This window comes from Sinocyclocheilus grahami, unplaced genomic scaffold (assembly GCF_001515645.1).
Source record: "Sinocyclocheilus grahami isolate Dianchi unplaced genomic scaffold, SAMN03320097.WGS_v1.1 scaffold383.1, whole genome shotgun sequence".
Taxonomy (NCBI): domain Eukaryota; kingdom Metazoa; phylum Chordata; class Actinopteri; order Cypriniformes; family Cyprinidae; genus Sinocyclocheilus; species Sinocyclocheilus grahami.
In genome coordinates, this window is record NW_015505562.1 from 1536364 (window position 1) to 1558772 (window position 22409).

The 22409-nt window shown below is 40.7% G+C and overlaps 1 protein-coding gene across 2 annotated transcripts in view; it reads left to right on the plus strand.

Moving 5' to 3' along the window:
• Nucleotides 1–22409, plus strand: part of akap11 (A kinase (PRKA) anchor protein 11) — a 30951-nt gene that overhangs the window by 1176 nt on the left and 7366 nt on the right. Inside the window, exons 2-9 of one of the 2 annotated variants that reach the window (XM_016231119.1) lie at nucleotides 12201–12297; nucleotides 12386–12496; nucleotides 13415–13468; nucleotides 13632–13763; nucleotides 14299–14539; nucleotides 14748–18909; nucleotides 19059–19214; nucleotides 21086–21172. In XM_016231119.1, the coding sequence (XP_016086605.1) occupies nucleotides 12235–12297; nucleotides 12386–12496; nucleotides 13415–13468; nucleotides 13632–13763; nucleotides 14299–14539; nucleotides 14748–18909; nucleotides 19059–19214; nucleotides 21086–21172 (5006 nt within the window). In that variant the 5' untranslated portion in view covers nucleotides 12201–12234. The remainder of the gene's footprint in view (nucleotides 1–12200; nucleotides 12298–12385; nucleotides 12497–13414; nucleotides 13469–13631; nucleotides 13764–14298; nucleotides 14540–14747; nucleotides 18910–19058; nucleotides 19215–21085; nucleotides 21173–22409) is intronic. The other variant, XM_016231121.1, reaches the window with a different exon arrangement.

Sequence of the window (22409 nt, forward strand, 5' to 3'; positions counted from 1 at the left end):
ACACACACACACAGACAGTCATGCCGAAGTGCATCATAAGTGCGACCGCTTGCTTAGTCAGAAAGACTAGCTGGTCCAGTGCTGTGGAAATGCTCTGGTCCTGTAGAAATCAAGCTCTTCTGCTCCATCAAAGGCCTGCAACCAGTTGCAACACACCTCTTTAAGATAACGGGATAGTTCCCTCCCCAGTATTTTTTTATTTCTTCTCCTCCTCCTCCTCCATAATTTAGTCATGTTTCAAAAGTGTAAGACTGCTGAAGAATGTTGGTAATCAAATCATTTTGGTTCCCATTGTGTTCCACTGCATGGCCGAAAAACAGATGTTTCCCCAAAATATCTTCTTTTCACTCCAAAATGAAAAGTCTGTCATCGTTTACTCTCCCTCGTGTTGTTCCAAACCTGCTTAAGTTTCTTTCTTTCTTCCACATGGTTGGTAACCAAAGAGTTCCTGGAAGCCATTGACTTGCATAGTATATACTGTATATATTTTTAAGTCGATGGCTAGCAGCAATGCTTCAGAATATCTTCTTATGAGTTTAACAGAAGAAAGAAACTCGTACAGGTTTGGAACAATATGAGGGTGAATAAACGATGACAGAATTTTCATTTAGGGATGAATTATCCCTTTAAAGACTGTTCAAGAATGCCAATAATGCATTCAGTTGTATTGAAATAGAACATAAACGTAGTGTGTTCTATGTTTTTGTTGTTGTTTTTTTTACCTAGATTTCATTATATTTCATGTAAATATCAGCAGACATCAGTTAAAAATCCTATCCCTTTAAAGACTGTTAAAGGATGCCAATAATGCATTCAGTTGTATTGAAATAGAACATAAACGTAGTGTGTTCTATGTTTTTGTTGTTGTTGTTTTTTTTACCTAGATTTCATTATATTTCATGTAAATATCAGCAGACATCAGTTAAAAATCCTGTTCATTTCAAGGGAATTTATTTTTTTTAGCTGTTGTTGAAATCAGCAGTCTGCGTATTATTTCAACTCTTTTATTTCTATATTAATAATGAAGGTCAATTTTATGTTTATATTTTAGTTTTGTATTTCTCCATTGATTTTCATTCAATTGTCTTTCACAATGCTTCATGGGATTGTAGTTATTTCCCGGATTAAAGCTGTTAAAGGGATAGTTCACCCAAAAATGGAAATTCATCGTGGTACGCACGCCGAAGTCTGGCACAGAAGAGAAGAAATTGTTGAACAAAGTTGTCAGAAATCTCTCGGATTTCATCAAAAATATCTTAATTTGTGTTCTGAAGATGAACGGAGATCGTACGGGTTTGGAACGACATGAGGGTGAGCAATTAATTAAAGCAGAATTTTTGGGTGAACTATCCCTTTAAGTACACAGTCGGTTGTGTAGTGTTGGGATTCTCCTTCTGGCTGGTTTGGTTCATGACTTATAACTCTTTAATCAAGACCTTTTAAAATCACTATGGGAAAAATGAGTGGGTAAAATACTTAGAAACCAAGGCCGCTGAAAAAGTAGGCATGCACTGTAGCACTCTAGTAAAAAACAAACATGCCATCAGTTCGTAGTCCTTGAACAAACGTATTTGGCAGGCCTTAAACAAATGGTGTATTATAATTAGACTGAGCAAGCATTCGGGGAGAGATTTCGTTCTGAGGACTTATTACCCACAACAACAGATGGATGCACTCACCTAAACTGTTGCTCAAGAGCTAGCTATCTGCATGTGACACTTGCTACTTTTTTTTTTCTTCTCTACTTTATCAGATTCTGTTTCGAATCCCTTGCTTTTTCACGCACGCTTCTGCAGTGCACAGATACGATCTCACTGCTCCTGCACACCGTTTCGGTTCAGGCTATGTGAGAAAGTGATAACAGCCTGACATTGGGCCGTCATATAGCCTAGACCTATATTTTTCAATCATTTTGGTCTACCGCACACAAACAGATGGCCCAAGATAACTTGTAGGCTGTGTAACGCTAAAGGTGTGGATTGTTCAACTTTCACTGTTTAGGTAATTTTTAGTCTTCTCGTATTCACCCCTGTGTTTCTGTCTTACTGGAGCAGCTGGAATGCCCATATATTACCCATAAATCATGTGATAACCATAATCCAACTTAAAGGCATAGTTCACCCAAAAATGAAAATTCTGTCATCGTTTACTCCCCTTCAACATTTGTTCTTCTGCAGAGCACAACAAAAGACATTTGGTTTCATTTGTCCATATAATGAAGTCAATGGGTTCCAAAATCAGTATTACCTTAAAGTCTTGATTTTTTTGGATTTCATACTTTATTTACACTAGGTATGTTTATATGCACTAATTTTCATCAATCAGATTTCCAATTATGAAAGTTCTGTTTATATGAACCCTTTACATTTGGTTTTCATATTTATACATGCATTATATGCGTTACAAATTAAATGTTTGTAGGCTCGTTCAGAACCAGCAAAAGCCAACATGATAAATATACAGACATAAATGCTAGAAGAGCTTTTTTTAGTAAATACTGAGTAAATCAGAATGAGCTTAATTACCAAGTATGTTTACACACACAAGGAATTTGACTTGAGGACAGGAGCTTCCAGAAAGTACAGACATAGTGCAGATATACATAGGAATACCACAGTAGGGATGGAATATAACACTAATATAAGAAAAAACTGAATTAAATAATGTACTATATACAGAATAGAAGTATAGGAAAAAATTGTAGTTTAAATAAATGTACAAATATGTTATTTACAAAGTGTGCAGTTTACAAGTGTACAAATTTTGGATTCTGTGTGTAAATATGTCAGTTGTGATGGACGATGTATAATTATGATAGTTTAATTGTTCAGGCTGAATATAGCCTGTGGGGTAAGAATCCGAAGAGCTTAATTACCAAGTATGTTTACACACACAAGGAATTTGACTTGAGGACAGGAGCTTCCAGTGCAGAAGAAAGTACAGACATAGTGCAGATATCTTGTGCAATACCACAGTAGGGATGGAATATAACACTAATATAAGAAAAAACTGAATTAAATAATGTACTATATACAGAATAGAAGTATAGGAAAAAATTGTAGTTTAAATAAATGTACAAATATGTTATTTACAAAGTGTGCAGTTTACAAGTGTACAAATTTTGGATTCTGTGTGTAAATATGTCAGTTGTGATGGACGATGTATAATTATGATAGTTTAATTGTTCAGGCTGAATATAGCCTGTGGGAAAAAACTGTTCTTGTGCCTGGCTGTTCTTGTAGGCATGGGCCGGTATGAAATTTTGACGGTATGATAACCTTAAGCAAAAATATTACGGTATCACGGTATTGTCATTACAGCTCTAAAATGTGTTATTTTTAAATGACTGGGGAAAAAAACTAAAAAAAAATTCCACTGAACACAATATATTTTGAGCAAAATAGAGAATATTAGGAACAGTAGAATTTGTTTTTCTTTGATTTGTTTCCTAAAGTAGAAAAATTCTTTATTTAACCTAATCTGTAATTACAGTTATTTCATTTTAGTTATATAATTCATATACATATCATTTATATAATTTCATATCATTTAGTTATATCATTTCATATACATAATTTGATTGAATAATAACCCAATGACGGTATGATAACTTTAAGCAAAAATATTACGGTATCACGGTATTGTCGTTACAGCTCTAAAATGTGTTATTTTTAAATGACTGGGGAAAAAAACAAAAAAAAAATTCCACTGAACACAATATATTTTGAGCAAAATAGAGAATATTAGGAACAGTAGAATTTGTTTTTCTTTGATTTGTTTCCTAAAGTAGAAAAATTCTTTATTTAACCTAATCTGTAATTACAGTTATTTCATTTTAGTTATATAATTCATATACATATCATTTATATAATTTCATATCATTTAGTTATATCATTTCATATACATAATTTGATTTAATAATAACCCAATTTTAAGCAAAACCAGAATGTTATGTTCTGACTAGCTTTGTGAAATTATACTACATGCCTGAACGAAACAAACAGCAGATGCTCTGAATGAGATGCAGATTCACTCTTTGACAGCAGGAGGCGCTTCTGGAACACCAGATACGGCGTTTTATTGGTTACCGCTGTAATCAAAGCAGCTGCGCTGAAACACTGCTTTAATATGAACTACACAGAGACGAGAATAAAAGAAAATACCACGTAAACTTTTCTGAAGACAGTCAGTTCCCCTCAGAAACACGTTCATATAAACCCCAAAATCAATATTGAGGATTTTCTTCCAATAGTTCTGCCTGCTACAGTATTTTTCTCTGTGCGTCAAACTTCAGCGTCTCTGGCCTGTGTTAACAGGCGTTTACAGACTTCATATTTTCACATAAATGACATTTTGGAAAATGATTGCATTGCAACGCAGTAAGTCCAGAACAGAGACGAGTTGCAATAAGACAAAAAACGGCCGGTTGCCGATCGCGCAAGTTCCAGGGGAAGCTCCTTAAAGTCCGCATGAAATCAAAATTGACTTTATTTACTTTACTAGTACACATTGCTAGTCCTGATGTGAACAATTAATCTGTGCAAGTTAATCCGCTGAAAACAATTGTTTGTCTTGGTAATCAAAATCTGAACATTTACTTCCCCTCTGGAATGGCATTCCTTCTCTGATGACGTCAGTTTGACGGCTTGGGCAGAATATACTTAAACACACCCCTTCAGCCGTTAGATTGCTATGAGTGAAAGACAAAGAGGAGGAGCGCAAAAATAAAACCATGCCCTCTATTCAATATTCCGTTTCAGCTGGAAATACGTCACTACACTGAAATAAAGTCGGCAGCAACTTCCGTTGCAACTTAAGTTTGGCCATCCTACACACACGTGACTGACCGCTCGCTCGCACCAACAGGAGGAGGAGGGTCGTGTTACTCTCTACACTGCATTCAACCTGAGGGATTACTACACTTTCAGTCTTTGAGGAAACATGAAAAACAGCGCATACCGCAGGAACGGTATAATGGAAAATATTAGTGGTTTTGAAACGGGACATTTTTCAAATCGCGGTATACCTTGAAACCGGTTATCGGCCGATGTAGCGCCGGCCAGAAGTCAACAGTTTGAAGAGAGTGGGCTGGGTGTGAGGGTCCCAAGGTGATTTTCTTAGCCCTTTTCCTCACTCTGGAGATGTAAAGATCTTGGAGGCTGGGCAGAGGGGCACCGATAATCCTCTCAGCAGTCCTGACTGTCCATTGTAGTCTCTTGATATCTGATTTGTTAGCTGAACCAAACCAGACAGTTATGGATGAACACAGGACAGACTCAATGATAGCAGAGTAGAACTGTTTGAGCAGCTCCTGTGGCAGGTTGAATTTTCTCAGCTGGTGAAGGAAGTACAACCTCTGCTGGACTTTTTTCACAATGTCGATGTGAGCATCCCACTTCAGGTCCTGAGAGAGATGGTGGTGCCCAGGAATCTGAATGACTCTACTGCAGCCACAGTGCTGTTCATGATGGTGAGTGGGGGGAGTGCTGGGGGGTTTCTCCTGAACTCCATGATCATCTCCACCGTTTTGAGCGTGTTGAGCTCCAGGTTGTTGTGATTGCACCAGACAGCCAGCTTTGTAACCTCCTGTCTGTAAGCAGACTCGTCTCCGTCCTTGATGAGGCCGATAACTGTAGTGTTGTCCGCAAACTTCAGAAGCTTGACAGAGTTTTGAAGTGCAGTCTAGATCTTGGAGGCTGGGCAGAGGGGCACCGATAATCCTCTCAGCAGTCCTGACTGTCCATTGTAGTCTCTTGATATCTGATTTGTTAGCTGAACCAAACCAGACAGTTATGGATGAACACAGGACAGACTCAATGATAGCAGAGTAGAACTGTTTGAGCAGCTCCTGTGGCAGGTTGAATTTTCTCAGCTGGTGAAGGAAGTACAACCTCTGCTGGACTTTTTTCACAATGTCGATGTGAGCATCCCACTTCAGGTCCTGAGAGAGATGGTGGTGCCCAGGAATCTGAATGACTCTACTGCAGCCACAGTGCTGTTCATGATGGTGAGTGGGGGGAGTGCTGGGGGGTTTCTCCTGAACTCCATGATCATCTCCACCGTTTTGAGCGTGTTGAGCTCCAGGTTGTTGTGATTGCACCAGACAGCCAGCTTTGTAACCTCCTGTCTGTAAGCAGACTCGTCTCCGTCCTTGATGAGGCCGATAACTGTAGTGTTGTCCGCAAACTTCAGAAGCTTGACAGAGTTTTGAAGTGCAGTCTTTGAAGTGCAGTCATTCGTGTACAGGGAGAAGAGCAGTGGGGAGAGAACACAACCCTGAGGGGCTCCAGTGCTGATGGTGATAGTCCTGGATGTGAGTTTGCCCAGCCTCACTAGCTGCTGCCTGTCTGTCAGGATGCTGGTGATCCACTGACAGATGGAGGTGGGCACAGAGAGCTGTGTGAGTTTGTCTGAGAGAAGGTCAGGCATGATGGCATTGAAGGCCAAACTGAAGTCCACAAATAGGATCCTTGCTTAATTCCCAAGTCTGTCGAGGTGTTGCAGGATGTAATGCAGTCCCATGTTGACTGCATCGTCCACAGACCTGTTTGCTCTGTAGGCAAACTGAAGAGGATCCAGCAAGGGTCCAGTGATGTCCTTCAGGTAAGCCAGGACCAGTTGCTCAAATGACTTCATGACCACAGACGTGAGAGCGACAAGTCTGTAAGCATTAAGTCCAGTGATTTGGGGCTTTTTGGGGATCGGAATGATGGTGGAGCATTTGAAGCAGCATGGAACTTCACACAGCTCCAGTGATCTGTTGAAGATCTGTGTGAAGATGGGGGCCAGTTGTTCAGCGCAGACTTTTAAACAGGCAGGTGAAACACCATCTGGGCCTGAAGCTTTCTTAGATTTCTGCTTCCTGAAGACCCGGTTCACATCCTCTACACCAGGGGTTTTCAACCAGGGGGTGCCAGCAACTGTCAAGGGGGGCGCAAGCATCAGTTAATTCAGAGACTTTCCCTTGAGAATTTATGAATATGAGTTAACAAATCTTTAGCCATCCACTAGGGGGGCAATCTGACTCCCACTGCTAGTCGACAGTTAGAGCAGAGTTGGCTCGAGTATCAGTCACGCTCAGTGTTGCCAAGTCCGCGGTTTTCCCGCGGAATTGGGCTACTTTAACACTTGCCGCGTTTTGTAGTTTTGGGCTAGTTTTGAGTAGCAATTAGGCGGGTTTTGTTGTGAAAACCTGGCAACCCTGGTCACGCTTATTGACAGTGTAAGATGATTTACGATTAGCCGTGTCGGAAATGTTGTTATCTCAGAAACAGGCTCAGCCATCACATTGAATCAGGTAAACTGGTTATATATTTATGTTTCAGTATAATTACGCATGCTATACCAGAGGCGGTTCTAAACCCTTTTTAGGTGGGTTTCAGCCCCCCTATCTGTCACCTTAGCCCCCCAAAACTATCTTAATGATCAGGCCAGTGTTGCTTCCTCAAGAAAGTTTTTCATTCTCACCCATTTTAAGTCTTGTCAGTTTAAACATTAAAGTAATTTTAAGCCATTTAAGCCCAAGACATCTCAATGCGGTACTCACGCACTGTGATAGAGCGTTTCTATGCGCACCACTCACACACCTGAAGTGCACAAACAGATAGCATTCTCAGACACCAGGTGAATACCAATGGCTGTCTTGACAAGTATCCTTGTAAGCACAGTCTGTTGTTTTAAGTGAATGTAAACAGTGAAGAAAATATCAAATGTACATCGGTATAACGGATCCATGCATTTCTTATGTAAATAATGTTAATCAAAAAGAGCGGGGGTGTTGGATGTTGGGGGCGCGAGTGAAATTAGACAAACTTGGGGGGGCGCATGTCCTAAAATTTGAAAACCCCCTGCTCTACACAGACCTTAAGCGCAGGTTGAATGGTGGGGGAGGGAGAGAGGGGGTTGCAGGGGGGTAGGTGAATGTGTGAAGGGCAGATTATGGCGGGCGTACACGGTGCGATTTTTGCTGTCGTACGAGCTCGCAGGCGATTTTTTTAAGAAAATCGCAGATGCTCGCATGGTTGCGGCTCGTACTGTATGAAAATAATTTTCCAACATGTCAAAAAAAATCGGATGCTGACGTTGAATGTGCGGTTGAATGAGACGATTTGGTGATCCGTCTGAAGATGACAAAAACCATATAGTCTATAATAATTTTAGTTTAATTATACAGTTCTATTTTTTATTTGTTGTTCCGAATGTGCCAAATTTGCCGTTCAGCTTTATGAATGAATATGCCTGTTTTATTTCCGGCAAAACGAGCAGAAATTCAGAAATGGCCTACTCCCTCCAGTTCTTTATGAAGAACAGAAAGTCCATGCTTTTCTCTGCTTTTCAGCCATTCTCTTTGCCATGTCTTCGTTTTTTTTTTTTTATGTCACAAGCCGCCTGCCACGAAGAAAACTATTTCGTCCTCAGAATCCATATTTTTATGAATGGCGCGAAACGTAATGCTTACGTCAGAGTTTGTAAAATCGTAGTAAATTTGTGTCGTGTGTGACTGCCTCCGTACGATTTTCTGATAAACTCAATCGTGACATGTGCCAGAGCTCACGATGTCCGACCTTCAGAATCGCACCGTGTACGCCCATCTTTAGAGCAGATGGGGGGTGGTAGACTGGCCTTTTCAAATCGACAGTAAAACACATTCAAATCGTCAGCCAGTTGTTGATTCTCCACAGACTGTGGGGTGGTGTCTTGTACAAGGTGATGTTCTTGAGACCAGTTCATACTGACGCCTGATCGTTGGCTGAAAACTGTTTTCTCAGCTTTTCAGAGTAGTTTTTTTTTAGCCACTCTGATCTCTTTTGTTAGTCTGTTCCTGGCCTGGTTATACAAGATTTTATCCCCACTTCTGTAAGCATCCTCTTTGGCGTGACAAAGCTGTTTGAGTTTCCCAGTAAACCACGGTTTATCTTTATTGAGTGATAAGAATGTCCTGGTGGGGATGCACATATCCTCACAGAAACTGATATATGAAGTTACAGTCTCTGTGAGCTCGTCCAGATCAGTGGCAGCAGCTTTAAAAACACTCCAATCAGTGAGGTTGAAACAGGCTTGTAAATCCCAATCTGCTTCATTAGTCCATCTTTTAACAGTCCTTAAAACAGATTTAGCTGATTTCAGTTTTTGCCTGTAGGTCGGTATAAGATGAACCAAACAGTGATCAGAGAGCCCTTAAGCTGCTCGTGGGACAGAGTGATATGCATCCTTTATTGTGGTGTAACAGTGATCCAGTATATTACTGTCTCTGGTGGGACATGTAATATGCTGCTTGTATTTTGGCAGTTCACGGGAGAGATTAGATTTTTTTTAATACCTCCATGAATGATTAAAATACAGTCTGGGGACCTTTGCTGCATTTCAGTTATTTGTTCGGCCAGCTGTTGCATCGTGGCATTTCAGTTGGCCAGCTGTTGCATCGTGGCGCTCACGCACACGTCCGGAGGAATGTACACATTCACGAGAATGAAAGAGTGAAAGAGGCTTTTTTCTGATCAGCTTCACTAGAAACGAACTCTTGGACATAAGGAAAAGCAGACCAGATAACTTTTTGCAGACGTTTGAACATTCAGACATTTTACTGGACATTTTAGTCGGAGAAGCTGCATTCCTATACAAGCGCTCCAGGCGACGCAAGGGAGGAAAGCGCGCCGACGCGCTCGTGAAACACTGTCAGCACGGTTTTAGGACTCCGCTGCCGAGTATTCATCTGGCTAATCTCCGCTCCCTTGCAAATCAGATGAACTACAACTCCTCACCCGCACAAACAAGGACTTTTTAAACTTCGCTGCACTCTGCTTCACGGAAACCTGGCTGAACAGAGCCATCCCGGACAGCGCGCTTCATCTAACGGGCTTCCAGCTGTTCAGAGCGGACCGCATCACCGAGTCGTCGGGGAAAACGAGAGGTGGTGGATTATGTTTTTATATCAATGAAGGCTGGTGTACAGACATGACAGTTTTAAAGAAGATGTGCTGCCCAAACTTGGAAGCTCTCTTTATTAACTATAAGCCTTTTTATTTGCCGCGGGAGTTTTCCTTGTTTATTCTGGTGAGTACATACATTCCTCCTGACGCGCGTGTGAGCGCGGCGCTAGAACTGTTGGCCGATCAAATTACACACACAAAGCAGCGTTATCCGGACTCTTTCGTTATCATTCTCTGAGATTTTAACAAAGCTAATATCACCCGTGAACTGCCTAAATATAGACAGCACATCACTTGCCCCAGCAAAGACAGCAATATACTGGACCACTGCTACACTGTTTTAAAGGATGCATTCCACTCTGTCCCCCGAGCAGCACTGGGACTCTCTGATCACTGTTTGGTTCATCTTCTACCAGCCTACAGGCAGAAACTCAAATCTGCTAAGCCAGAGCAGATGGGGGGTGGTAGACTGGCCTTTTCAAATCGACAGTAAAACACATTCAAATCGTCAGCCAGTTGTTGATTCTCCACAGACTGTGGGGTGGTGTCTTGTACAAGGTGATGTTCTTGAGACCAGTTCATACTGACGCCTGATCGTTGGCTGAAAACTGTTTTCTCAGCTTTTCAGAGTAGTTTTTTTTTAGCCACTCTGATCTCTTTTGTTAGTCTGTTCCTGGCCTGGTTATACAAGATTTTATCCCCACTTCTGTAAGCATCCTCTTTGGCGTGACAAAGCTGTTTGAGTTTCCCAGTAAACCACTGTTTATCATTAGAATGTCCTGGTGGGGATGCACATATCCTCACAGAAACTGATATATGAAGTTACAGTCTCTGTGAGCTCGTCCAGATCAGTGGCAGCAGCTTTAAAAACACTCCAATCAGTGAGGTTGAAACAGGCTTGTAAATCCCAATCTGCTTCATTAGTCCATCTTTTAACAGTCCTTAAAACAGATTTAGCTGATTTCAGTTTTTGCCTGTAGGTCGGTATAAGATGAACCAAACAGTGATCAGAGAGCCCTTAAGCTGCTCGTGGGACAGAGTGATATGCATCCTTTATTGTGGTGTAACAGTGATCCAGTATATTACTGTCTCTGGTGGGACATGTAATATGCTGCTTGTATTTTGGCAGTTCACGGGAGAGATTAGATTTTTTTTAATACCTCCATGAATGATTAAAATACAGTCTGGGGACCTTTGCTGCATTTCAGTTATTTGTTCGGCCAGCTGTTGCATCGTGGCGCTCACGCACACGTCCGGAGGAATGTACACATTCACGAGAATGAAAGAGGAAAACTCCCGCGGCAAGTAGAAAGGTTTTTTTGTTTATGAAGAGTGCATCTAAGTTAGGGCAGCATACTTTTTTCAGCGTTGTTACATCTGAACACCAACTTTCGTTGATGTAGAAACACAATTCAACACCTCTCGTTTTACCCGTTAACTCCGCGATGCGATCCGCTCTGAACAGATGGAAGTGCGTTATCTGAAATGGCTTCACTCAGCCAGGTTTCAGTGAAGCATAGTGCAGCAGAGTTTGAAAAATCCTTGTTGGTGCGAGCGAGGAGAAGTTCATCCATTTTGTTAGGAAGGGAACGGACATTTGCAAAATGAATGCTTGGGAGTGCAGGTTGAGAGCCACGCGCGGAGCTTAACCAGGGCACCGGCACGTTTCCCTCTTCTGCGTGTGTACGCACGTTTGAACAACACAGCTGTACCTTTGACTAGAATGTCCAACAAAACGTACGAATAATCAAAAACCGGAAAAATATTGTCTGGGATGAGTTGCTTAATGTTAAGGAGTTCGTCTCTGGTAAAACTTATAGAAGAATGACGAAAAACAGAACAAACAAACAAAAACAGCAGAATTGCGGAGCTCAGCATCGTGGCTGCCATTTGCGGCGCCATCTCAATGTATATTCAGTCGCATTCACTTACTTACATAAGACTTGAGACGTAAATAAACACTGTGCATGTGCGAAAGCTGTTTTTTAAGACCGATTGAGAATACAGTCGAATTCTAATGTTTACGTGCTTAATTTTTTCCCGTTGATGATCAGATTATTTCAGGTCACACCACCCTTTCCAATCTAATCAAAATTTAATTCTGCTCAAGCTCAATAGAATAGAGGTGTTAATTGGCCAATGAATCTGGTATAAGCAGAAAATTGTCTGTGCATGTAAGCATAACGTAAGCGTAGGCTGGATTAAATTTTTGGTAGCTAGATTGAAAATGTTTACAATGTGTTTATTTCAACCCAACTGTTTCACTTCAAGGAGAGGAGAACCTCCTGTCCAGCACCGCAGCAACATGGACGCCTGTGCACGGATCAGAGGGGTCCCGTTACAGAGCCGTCCCACCATGAAGAAAGAGGTACAGTGCTGACTACCATGATTCAGTTCTATTGCATTCATTTCTAAGCTCATTCAATTTCCAATACGTTTTATTTTTGTTTGAGCAGACCATCCGTGAGGGCTCAAACCCGGGCCTGAAGAGCCTGTTGAAACACAAGAAGGAGCTCTGCAATGTGGTAGTGGAGCTGCATAATAAAGAACCACAGTCTCTATCAGAAGTAAGGATTGAATATTATGTATATGCATGACTGCAACTGCAAAGAAATAATTTTTGCAGTGGTTAAAGGAATATTATGGGTTCAAAATAGTTAAGCTCAATCTTGTCCCTCTTTTCACTTGCTCCTCAGTTTTTTTTAAAAAGCAAAAGTTTGGGCTACAGTGAGGCACAGTGGAAGTGAATGGAGCTGATCCATGAACATTTCAATAGTGTAGCCACAAGACATAAGTAATATGTGTGTTAGGGTCAAAGACGAGACAATTGACTGTCCGCAAAGAGCTTGAATGACAGGCGATCTGACCAATCATAATGCCGAATCTGCCATCTTGCCTGACAAACAAATCAGACAAGAGAGTACATTAACGTCGGTGGACTTTGACATCTTTCCACGGTTGAAATAAAATATGTTATGATGTTCATTTATGTTTATCTCGTCCTTTAAGTAAATATGAAAAGACGATCAGTTCACGTGTGGAGCTACAGTGATCCCTCAAGACACATTAAAGAGCCACAAAACGCTATTTATTGTTTGAATTTCTTAAAAAAGCCTGCGGCTATTGCAATTTATTTGCACACACTGTCTGCATTGTTAACTAAAGGAAATCAGATAATGCAAACACAACTTATAGGTACTGTACTGTATTTCCTGGGATTGCGCAACTTGTCTCCATCACTGCAATCTAAACACCTGAGCAGGGAAAGTGCAATTGACTGCTAGGCATGCATAGGCACGCATCTCCATCACTTGGTCATCATTTAGTCATTTTTAAGGTGGACTGATGTGTAAAGTTGGGTAATCAGTAAATAAGAAGCAGGTTTGCCATGCAGATCTGTTTAGTGTATAGTGTATTCGCCCACAAAGACATTTCATTTAACTATGGCATCACAATATAAATGACATAATTGTTCTCTTTTATAGGTACATTATGTATGCTTACCTAGTCATGCTGAGGGGGAAGATTTTACTCTACAGGTATGTGATAGTTTGCGCCATTTCTCTTTAAACATTGTATCAAAGTATGTAAAAATTAACTATGAAAAGTAAAAACGAGCATTTTTGTTTTATTCTATAAACTACAAAGAGAGAGAGATAGATTTGTTGGATCCTACAGTCATGTATTCTTTGATGCCCACAGGCTCTGACGTCCCTCTCCACTGAGATGATGGAGTTGCTTAGATCACTACATGTATACACCCTTAAAGATGAAGAGATTCTGCTCCTCAAAGACCCCAAAAGGCCCTTTGAGAGAAAAGACAGTGTTTCTCAGGTATGATTTGCTTATATTATGCTTGAAAATTTAGAGTATGTTTATGTTTTGTGTGAGACGTGTTTGCTGTTGTCGTTATTTTGATATCAGGTGTCCTTCATTGTTTCGTCTGGGTTTCTAAATTTGTGGTATCATTTTGTGTGAAATTGGGTCTAAACAGAACTAACCTTGTGGTAGGCAGCCATGGTATTAAGTTTTGTACTTTGAACATTACATAAAACCACAAGTGTTTTTCAGACATAACAAGAGATTGCATAATTTCTTCCATGCATGTCAGGAAAAATAAGAGTGCCGTGAGAAGTCTAAAAGTCAAAATTTCTCAAGAAATTATGTCAGATCAGGGTTTGACAGTTTTCAGATTTTATGATTATAATTATGCAGAATTATGTTTATCTTCCAGATTAACATTAAGTTTATCATAATTTATATTGCGAATGTGTCATGACATAAAGGCTTTTATCGTGTCATCCTAGCATTTGATCGATTTATTTATTTATTTATTTTTTAATGCAGTCTTAATTTTTTTCTCCCTCAGGCCTGTTCAAGAGCTTTGTGCATACTGAGACATAGCCCCACTCCTCAGATTAGTGTTTGCAGCATGCTGGGATTGTTGGCTCGATATGCAGCTGGGATAAGGTATGCACTGGAGTTACAGGTTCTGCAGAGGGGAGCTTCAGAAGCATGCCAAGCTGAGGATGATGACACCAATCAGTCTGTCTCTTCTATCGAAGAGGACTTTGTTACTGCTTTTGAGCATCTTGAAGAAGAGGATACAGGTGATTACTCATGATTCTTACTTGACAGTCTTAGGATAAATTCCTGTTTAAATATGGGTTTGAATAAACCTTTTTTTATTTACACTACCATTGCGTAAACATAGATAGCAATAAAATAAATGAACATGTTATGAACAGCTGCTAGTTCTGGATTTAATTAACTGTTAATGAGAATTCTGTTCTTACTAACTGTTCTCTGATCTTGCAGGTGGCCATAGTCAGAGGAACCAAAGGGATGTGGCGTCCCAGACTGTCCCCTCTCATTTAAGAGACTTATCTGGATCTCGCATTATTATAAGTTCCATACCGAGGAAGTCCGTGCGCAAGGAAAAGGCTGCTGCAAAAGTGTCAGAAACTGTCCTGAAGTCAACAACGTGGCCCGCATGTTCAGATAGCTCGTATGCACTTAGTAGTCTTCCAAAGGGACGCGCTACTTCCACAGCCCTCACAGAGTCAGATGAGTCAGACTGCTCAAGTCCCAGCCCTATTATATTCCTGGATGAAGTTGGATATCAGAAGAGTCTTAAAGCAAAACTTGACATTCCCAAGATCCCCATTTTAAAGGATGGAGTAGAAGATTCTGACTCAGAAGTCAGTGAATTTTTCGACAGCTTTGATCAGTTTGATGAACTAGACCAGTCTTTTGATTCCAACATCAAGGTCCTTAAAGAACAGCCCCTCCCTGGTCAAACAGAGAAGCTTGTTGACAACTCTGGTTGTAAATTTGTATCGAGGGGGTGCTCGACCACAGCAATGAACCCTCACAAGTTTGATCATAGGACTCTTCCAGCCAATGTCAAGAAACCAACTCCACTTAAACCTGGATCACCATACAGTATTCACTCTGATTCAAAAGATTCCCCACGGCCTGCGAGGACTCCCTGCGAGGAAAGTGGGCCGCTCTTCAGTCCAGTTCGTTCATCTGCATTTAGCCCACTGGGAGAAGGAGGCTCCTTAGAGTATTTTTTGAAGGCAGATGGAGATGGCTCAGAATTGCGTAAACCACAGGACCTTTGCTCGCTGTACAAAACGTACTCCGATTTTGCCAACAACCTGTCAAAAGAAATCCTTGGATCGGTCTGTGGGTACTCCTCCCCTGTTGATTTTAACATTAATAAGAACTTGAGCTGTGTGTGTCATAAGGAGTTCAAAAACACTAATGGGCATCTAATGAAGCTTTCAGACATCCAGGAGACCGTCACCATCACCAAATCCCAATCACAGTCTCTTAAGGATGGGATTCAGAAGTTTGCTACAGACTTGGTTGAAATGAGCCTTGGAAGTGCCTTAAAGGACTTGCAGAAAGGTGTGTCCTCCTGTACCACTACACTTTGCCATTTGACTGCAAGACTGACTTCTTCAGTATTTCAAATGGCCTTTCATGAGATAGGTATGCGCCATGCATATGTGTTAAAAGAGCATGCCGTAAACGGTCTAGCCAATTTCCTAGTAGGAGAAGCCATTTCTGGAGCTCTCAAAGAGTTCCTCTTTGTGAAAAAACAGATTTTCAACAACACCGTCACACGATTTGCTGCAGATCTCGCTGAGGAGTTAGTGTTTGAAGGTATTATGGAGGTTTGCCAGTTTTCACATCCCACAACTCCACTCACACCAAGTGACTGGTCGTTTGAGCAAGAGGGGGAAGTGGTTTCATCCTATGCCTCTGACCTGTCGGAGTCTGTTCTCCAAGAGGCTTTTATAGAGCTCTCACAAGCTGATGTGACTTTCACTACACAGGCAGCTATCAGTGTATCAGTGGACAACATTTGCTATGTGAGTGCTGAAGATAGTTCTCTCGTCACAAAAACCTGCAGTGCACAAACAAGCCATCTTGGATCTCAGGCCGTCGCAGAGGCTACAAATCAAGAGCAGGATGGTTGCACAGTGAAGAAAGCCTTGTATTGTGTGTCCGGTATGGCCAGTTGTGTTCCAGTTCCTGTGGCTGGCATGGTCATATCCCATGTGCACAACTCAGATGAACCTTCTCAGTATAAATCTAGTATTGGTCACGTATGTCAGACCAGTCCTAAAAGAACCATTTGTTGCCAAGTGGAAGTGGGATCCTCAACCTCAGATACATCTGAAGCAACTGAGTCATCACCAGGTCCTGCAAGAATCCAGGATGCCAGTGGTGAGGAAGATCTTGGCAAGCCATCTGTTGAAAATGATTCCTCCAAACCCTCGATTGGAAAGACGTTTCAAAACTTCTCCGGGAATATGGTGGACACTATAGTAGGGGAGGCATTCGATCTGATGCATTCTTCGACAAAAGTGAAGAAGAAAGTGGAGGATTGTGCAGACTTTTTGAGCAAAACCATAGCAGCTCGCATATCCACTCCAAGCCATGGAATTGTTAAATCACACGATGCGTCGACTCCCTCTCAGATTCCCTTTCACTTGGTGTCAAAAAGCTCTTGTGACCCATCCTCCAGAAGTGTACATCCAGTCTCCAAGCTCACCCCAGAGGTTCGTTCTGTCGTGAGAATGGACACATTGGAAGTGCCCACTTTTGAAGTTGCCTCATGTGGAGGTAGAAAAGTCGGTGCAGATGATTTTTCAAGCAGCAACTCTGGAACAAAATCGACTGAAATCCCTAGCACTCCACCCTCAAGTCCTCAGCAGCCATCGGATGAGTACAGCGAGAAACAGATCAGACTGTTCTCGAAGAAGCTCAAAGGTACGCTCGCAAAAGAATTTTCTCCTGCAACTCCTCCACCCACCCCTTATTACTCGCCTGCCACCGACACCAAAGAAGAAGGTTCGGTTTCAGACAAGGCCGATTTCATGCTGAAACTCATTAGGTCTCTCTCTGAAGAAGCTGGCAGCAATGAAGATGAGGAGGAAGACCAGGAAGATGGTCCTCACTCTAGAAACTGCCAGGCAGAGCTGAGTCCCAACATCAGGAGCAGAGTGATCGAGAGGAGTGCGCTCCATTTTGCAGAGCGTTTGGCATGCCACATTGTTTCAATGGCCACTGAGATGGACACGCTAAGCCTCGGAGATGTGAAGAAGCTGGTGGGTGATGAATGCAAAGGCAGTGTCGCCTTGCATAGTGCACAGTTCTCAGAGCAGACCTTAAATTCTTTGTGGACATATGCTGGAGAAGTGGCTGGAGAAGTCATCAATGATGTCAAGAAGATGATGAGTTCAAGCCACTGTCGTCATAAAATGCTAAAAAGAAGATCTGTAAACTCTGCAGACAAACGTCAGAGCGGAGATGGCCTTTTGGGAAGTTTGACTTGTCAGTGGCCTGGTGATGTCCAAGTGAGTGGCAGTTCAAGTGGGATGTCGTCAGAGTATCCAAGTTGCGAGAGTGTCACTGATGAATATGCGGGATACCTCATTAAGGTGCTCAAGAAAGAGGGAGGAAACCGAGAGCTTATATTAGATCAGTACGCCACTCGCTTGGCGTATCAATCTATTAAATCTGGCCTGGCTCATGCGGCACGAAAAATAAAGCAGAGATCTCCTTTGAGACTTCATTCCTCTAGGCGTTTGCCCAATGATCGTAGTCCAGATGTTTCCCAGTTTCCCACATCCAAGTCATCCCACGCTGCACTTGTTGATGGAAAAGATGAATCGTCTTGTGAATCCCTGCCATGTGCTTGTCAAGACGGTCAAAACATGAGCAGTAATGAGTATGTAGAACTTGTGAACTTTGCCGAGTCCCTGGCCTACAACATCACATGTGATGTTACGAGAAAGCTGAGAATGAGCTCTGTTAGATTGCCAAAATCACTCACCGATTCTTGCCTCTACAGGAAATCCACTGTCGAGGACATGCCAGAAAATCTCATAAAAAATTCGTTTTCATGCTCTCTTCTACCTTATACAGAAACTAACAGGCTCTACCATAGTACCACCAGCTTGAATGACGGCAAAAGCAACAATGGTGTAATACAAGTCATTGAACATTATGCCAGGAAAATAGTCGATGACACTTTGGAAATGACGCTGGGACCGGCATGTGTTCAGGCAGCGGGGGACAGGAGGGCACTTGAACGCAATTCCTTCACAGAAAAGCTGGCTGAGGCATATGAAGCTTGTCGATACTGCCAAGGTCGAGACTGCCTGTTTTGCGGTAGAGACGGCCATCGTGGTTTCCAGGGAGTGAAAATAAGACCGCAACAAGAATCAGATGCAGTGACTGGACTGGAAATTCCTAGAATACACATTGATTTGGAAAAGAGAGCTGCTTTTGCTGAAGAAATGGTGTCCAGTGCCATTGAGAAAGCCAAAAAGGAACTGAGCTGCACCAGTCTGAATGCAGACAGTGGGATTGGTCATGATGGCGCAAGCTTTGCAGAAAGTTTCACCACAGAGATTATGACATCTGCATTGTCCAACGTCTGCCAAACCGTCAATCTTGGGTACAGTGACACAGCTTTCACAGATTCATACATACAGACTATCACTTAAAATTGCTCATCAGTTACTCATGATATGTGGATTTCCTAGATTTTGAAACTTTTTTTTTTTTATGTTGGCTTATCGTGGTTGATGACTTTGTCCGTTTCAGTACCTCCAGAAGAGAAGGCGTCAATGTGACGGAGTCAACGGTGAGTCAGCAGCTCAGTTTGAGTGTTGGTGATGATAGTCTCGGTAGTTGGTCCAATCTGAGTTTTGAAGAAGACCACCCAGATGAGAGCAGCAGCTTTCACCATCTTAGTGACAGGTGAACAAGTCCCACCACACTTACAAGCAATACACAGCTCATTTAAACTTGAAATGAAGCATTGCTGGTCGACTACCACACTCAAGTTCACTCTGCTTTATTTTCTTGTGCACCTTTCACAAGCATGTGGCTGAAAAGTACAATTTGGTGAATTAGCAGAGGAATGAATGGATTTACAATGACCTTACCAGTGCAATAGGGAAAGGACAGATTTGTGCAATAGAAGAGCTCAGGCTGAAATTGTGAAGTATATTGTCAATGTCAGATCTGTAAGTTGTATAGTAGCCCTTTAGTGCATTTTTCATACCATTTGCAGGCGTGTTTGGTTTTCAGCGGAGGTATTTTGACTGCATTCACATGTTTAGTCTGAGTTTTATCAGTTTAGGTTTTGGAGTAGGAGAACATACTGTATGACTCATTATAGCTAAAGAACGTTTATTGTTCTTTTTCTTTCTTTTATATACAAACCATTTTACACTTTCTTTGAAGCCAAAGATGCTGATTTTCTCACCATTTTCTAAAATTGCTGAGGAACACCTAGGGCCTTGTCCAGATGAGCATTTAGGGATTTTGTTTTCATTCTCAGAAACATGTAACTGTCTTTGGCTTCAAAACATGATGGCTGAGTCACACAGTCCTGTCTTTCAAAGGCAGACATTGTTTTGTAGTGTTTTTGGCTGTAGTGTCTCAATGGAAGCATTTTCTATCAACAATTTTAATATCTCCCAAGACACTAAAAGTTAGAATGTATGAGCAATTTTTGTTTTGAACAACCCATGATGCCATTAATATCTATCAAAATATTTATAAAAGGTGTGGTTGTCAGCTTGAGGCAGTGTTTCTGAGTAACCAATCATTAATGTATCACGCTGTACTCCATAAATCATCAGCGTATCCAAATATAGATGATAGTTGACAGTTTCTTCATGTTCTTTATTGATCAGTTAACATTAATCAGTGCTAGAAATATGATTCGGCCGTTATTTCTATCCTTACTTGATTATTAATGAGTATGAGAGTGTTAATACAGATGTTTTCATTGCATTCATGATTTAGAGTTGACAGCTGTGAATCAATTTCAGTGAATTAACTCTGATCAAGCTATTTGTTTGCATAAGCTTTCAAGCATTAATTTTTTTTGTAAAAACAAGTTTAGTGAAAAACACTGTAGAAAACATGCCTTGCTTATATTTAAATGGTTAGTTCACCCCAAAATGAAATTTTTTGTCATTAATTACATGTTGTTTCAAACCCGTAAGACCTTCGATCATCTTCAGAACACAAATTAAGATATTTTTGATGAATTCTGAGAGCTCTCTGACCCTCCCATAGACAACAACGCAACTGTAATGTCCCCAGGTCCAGAAACGTAGTAAGGATATCGGTAAAGCAGTCCATGAGACATCAGTGGCTTAACTTCAATTTTGCGAAGCTTCAAGAATGCTTTTTGTGTGAAAAGAAAACAAAAAGAACATAATTTATTCAACAATTCTTCTCCCCCGAGATACCATCTTCCGCCAAATAATCTTAATTTGTGTTCCGAAGATGAACGAAGATCTTACGGGTTTGGAACGCAATGAGGGTGAGTAATTAATACCAGAATTTTCATTTTTGGGTGAACTATTCCTTTTAACTACATTTTCACTTTGTTTTTACATCTTGCATGAAATATTTAAAAACTATAATGGCTACAACTGGTATTTGGTTGACAATATGATTCTTCTAAATTAAAAAAAAAATCACCCTTTAAACATTTTCATTACAAATATATTAATATCAAGATCAAATATTGTGTAAAAAAAGCTTCTAGCAGGTTATCTAGATTTACTTAGAAATGACTTTGTAGTGTTTCTTCTTTTTCTCTCCCCCAGCACTAATGGAAACAGCAGTAGCTGGAGCAGTCTGGGTTTAGAAGGCGAGGTTTATGAAGAGCATTTGTCCTTCTCTCCATCAGACAGGTTGGTCTATGGAAAGAGGCACAGCATAGCCAGCGTCTCAATGGAAGCATTTTCTATCAACAATTTTAATATCTCCCAAGACACTAAAAGTTAGAATGTATGAGCAATTTTTGTTTTGAACAACCCATGATGCCATTAATATCTATCAAAATATTTATAAAAGGTGTGGTTGTCAGCTTGAGGCAGTGTTTCTGAGTAACCAATCATTAATGTATCACGCTGTACTCCATAAATCATCAGCGTATCCAAATATAGATGATAGTTGACAGTTTCTTCATGTTCTTTATTGATCAGTTAACATTAATCAGTGCTAGAAATATGATTCGGCCGTTATTTCTATCCTTACTTGATTATTAATGAGTATGAGAGTGTTAATACAGATGTTTTCATTGCATTCATGATTTAGAGTTGACAGCTGTGAATCAATTTCAGTGAATTAACTCTGATCAAGCTATTTGTTTGCATAAGCTTTCAAGCATTAATTTTTTTTGTAAAAACAAGTTTAGTGAAAAACACTGTAGAAAACATGCCTTGCTTATATTTAAATGGTTAGTTCACCCCAAAATGAAATTTTTTGTCATTAATTACATGTTGTTTCAAACCCGTAAGACCTTCGATCATCTTCAGAACACAAATTAAGATATTTTTGATGAATTCTGAGAGCTCTCTGACCCTCCCATAGACAACAACGCAACTGTAATGTCCCCAGGTCCAGAAACGTAGTAAGGATATCGGTAAAGCAGTCCATGAGACATCAGTGGCTTAACTTCAATTTTGCGAAGCTTCAAGAATGCTTTTTGTGTGAAAAGAAAATAAAAAGAACATAATTTATTCAACAATTCTTCTCCCCCGAGATACCATCTTCCGCCAAATAATCTTAATTTGTGTTCCGAAGATGAACGAAGATCTTACGGGTTTGGAACGCAATGAGGGTGAGTAATTAATACCAGAATTTTCATTTTTGGGTGAACTATTCCTTTTAACTACATTTTCACTTTGTTTTTACATCTTGCATGAAATATTTAAAAACTATAATGGCTACAACTGGTATTTGGTTGACAATATGATTCTTCTAAATTAAAAAAAAAATCACCCTTTAAACATTTTCATTACAAATATATTAATATCAAGATCAAATATTGTGTAAAAAAAGCTTCTAGCAGGTTATCTAGATTTACTTAGAAATGATTTAGTAGTGTTTCTTCTTTTTCTCTCCCCCAGCACTAATGGAAACAGC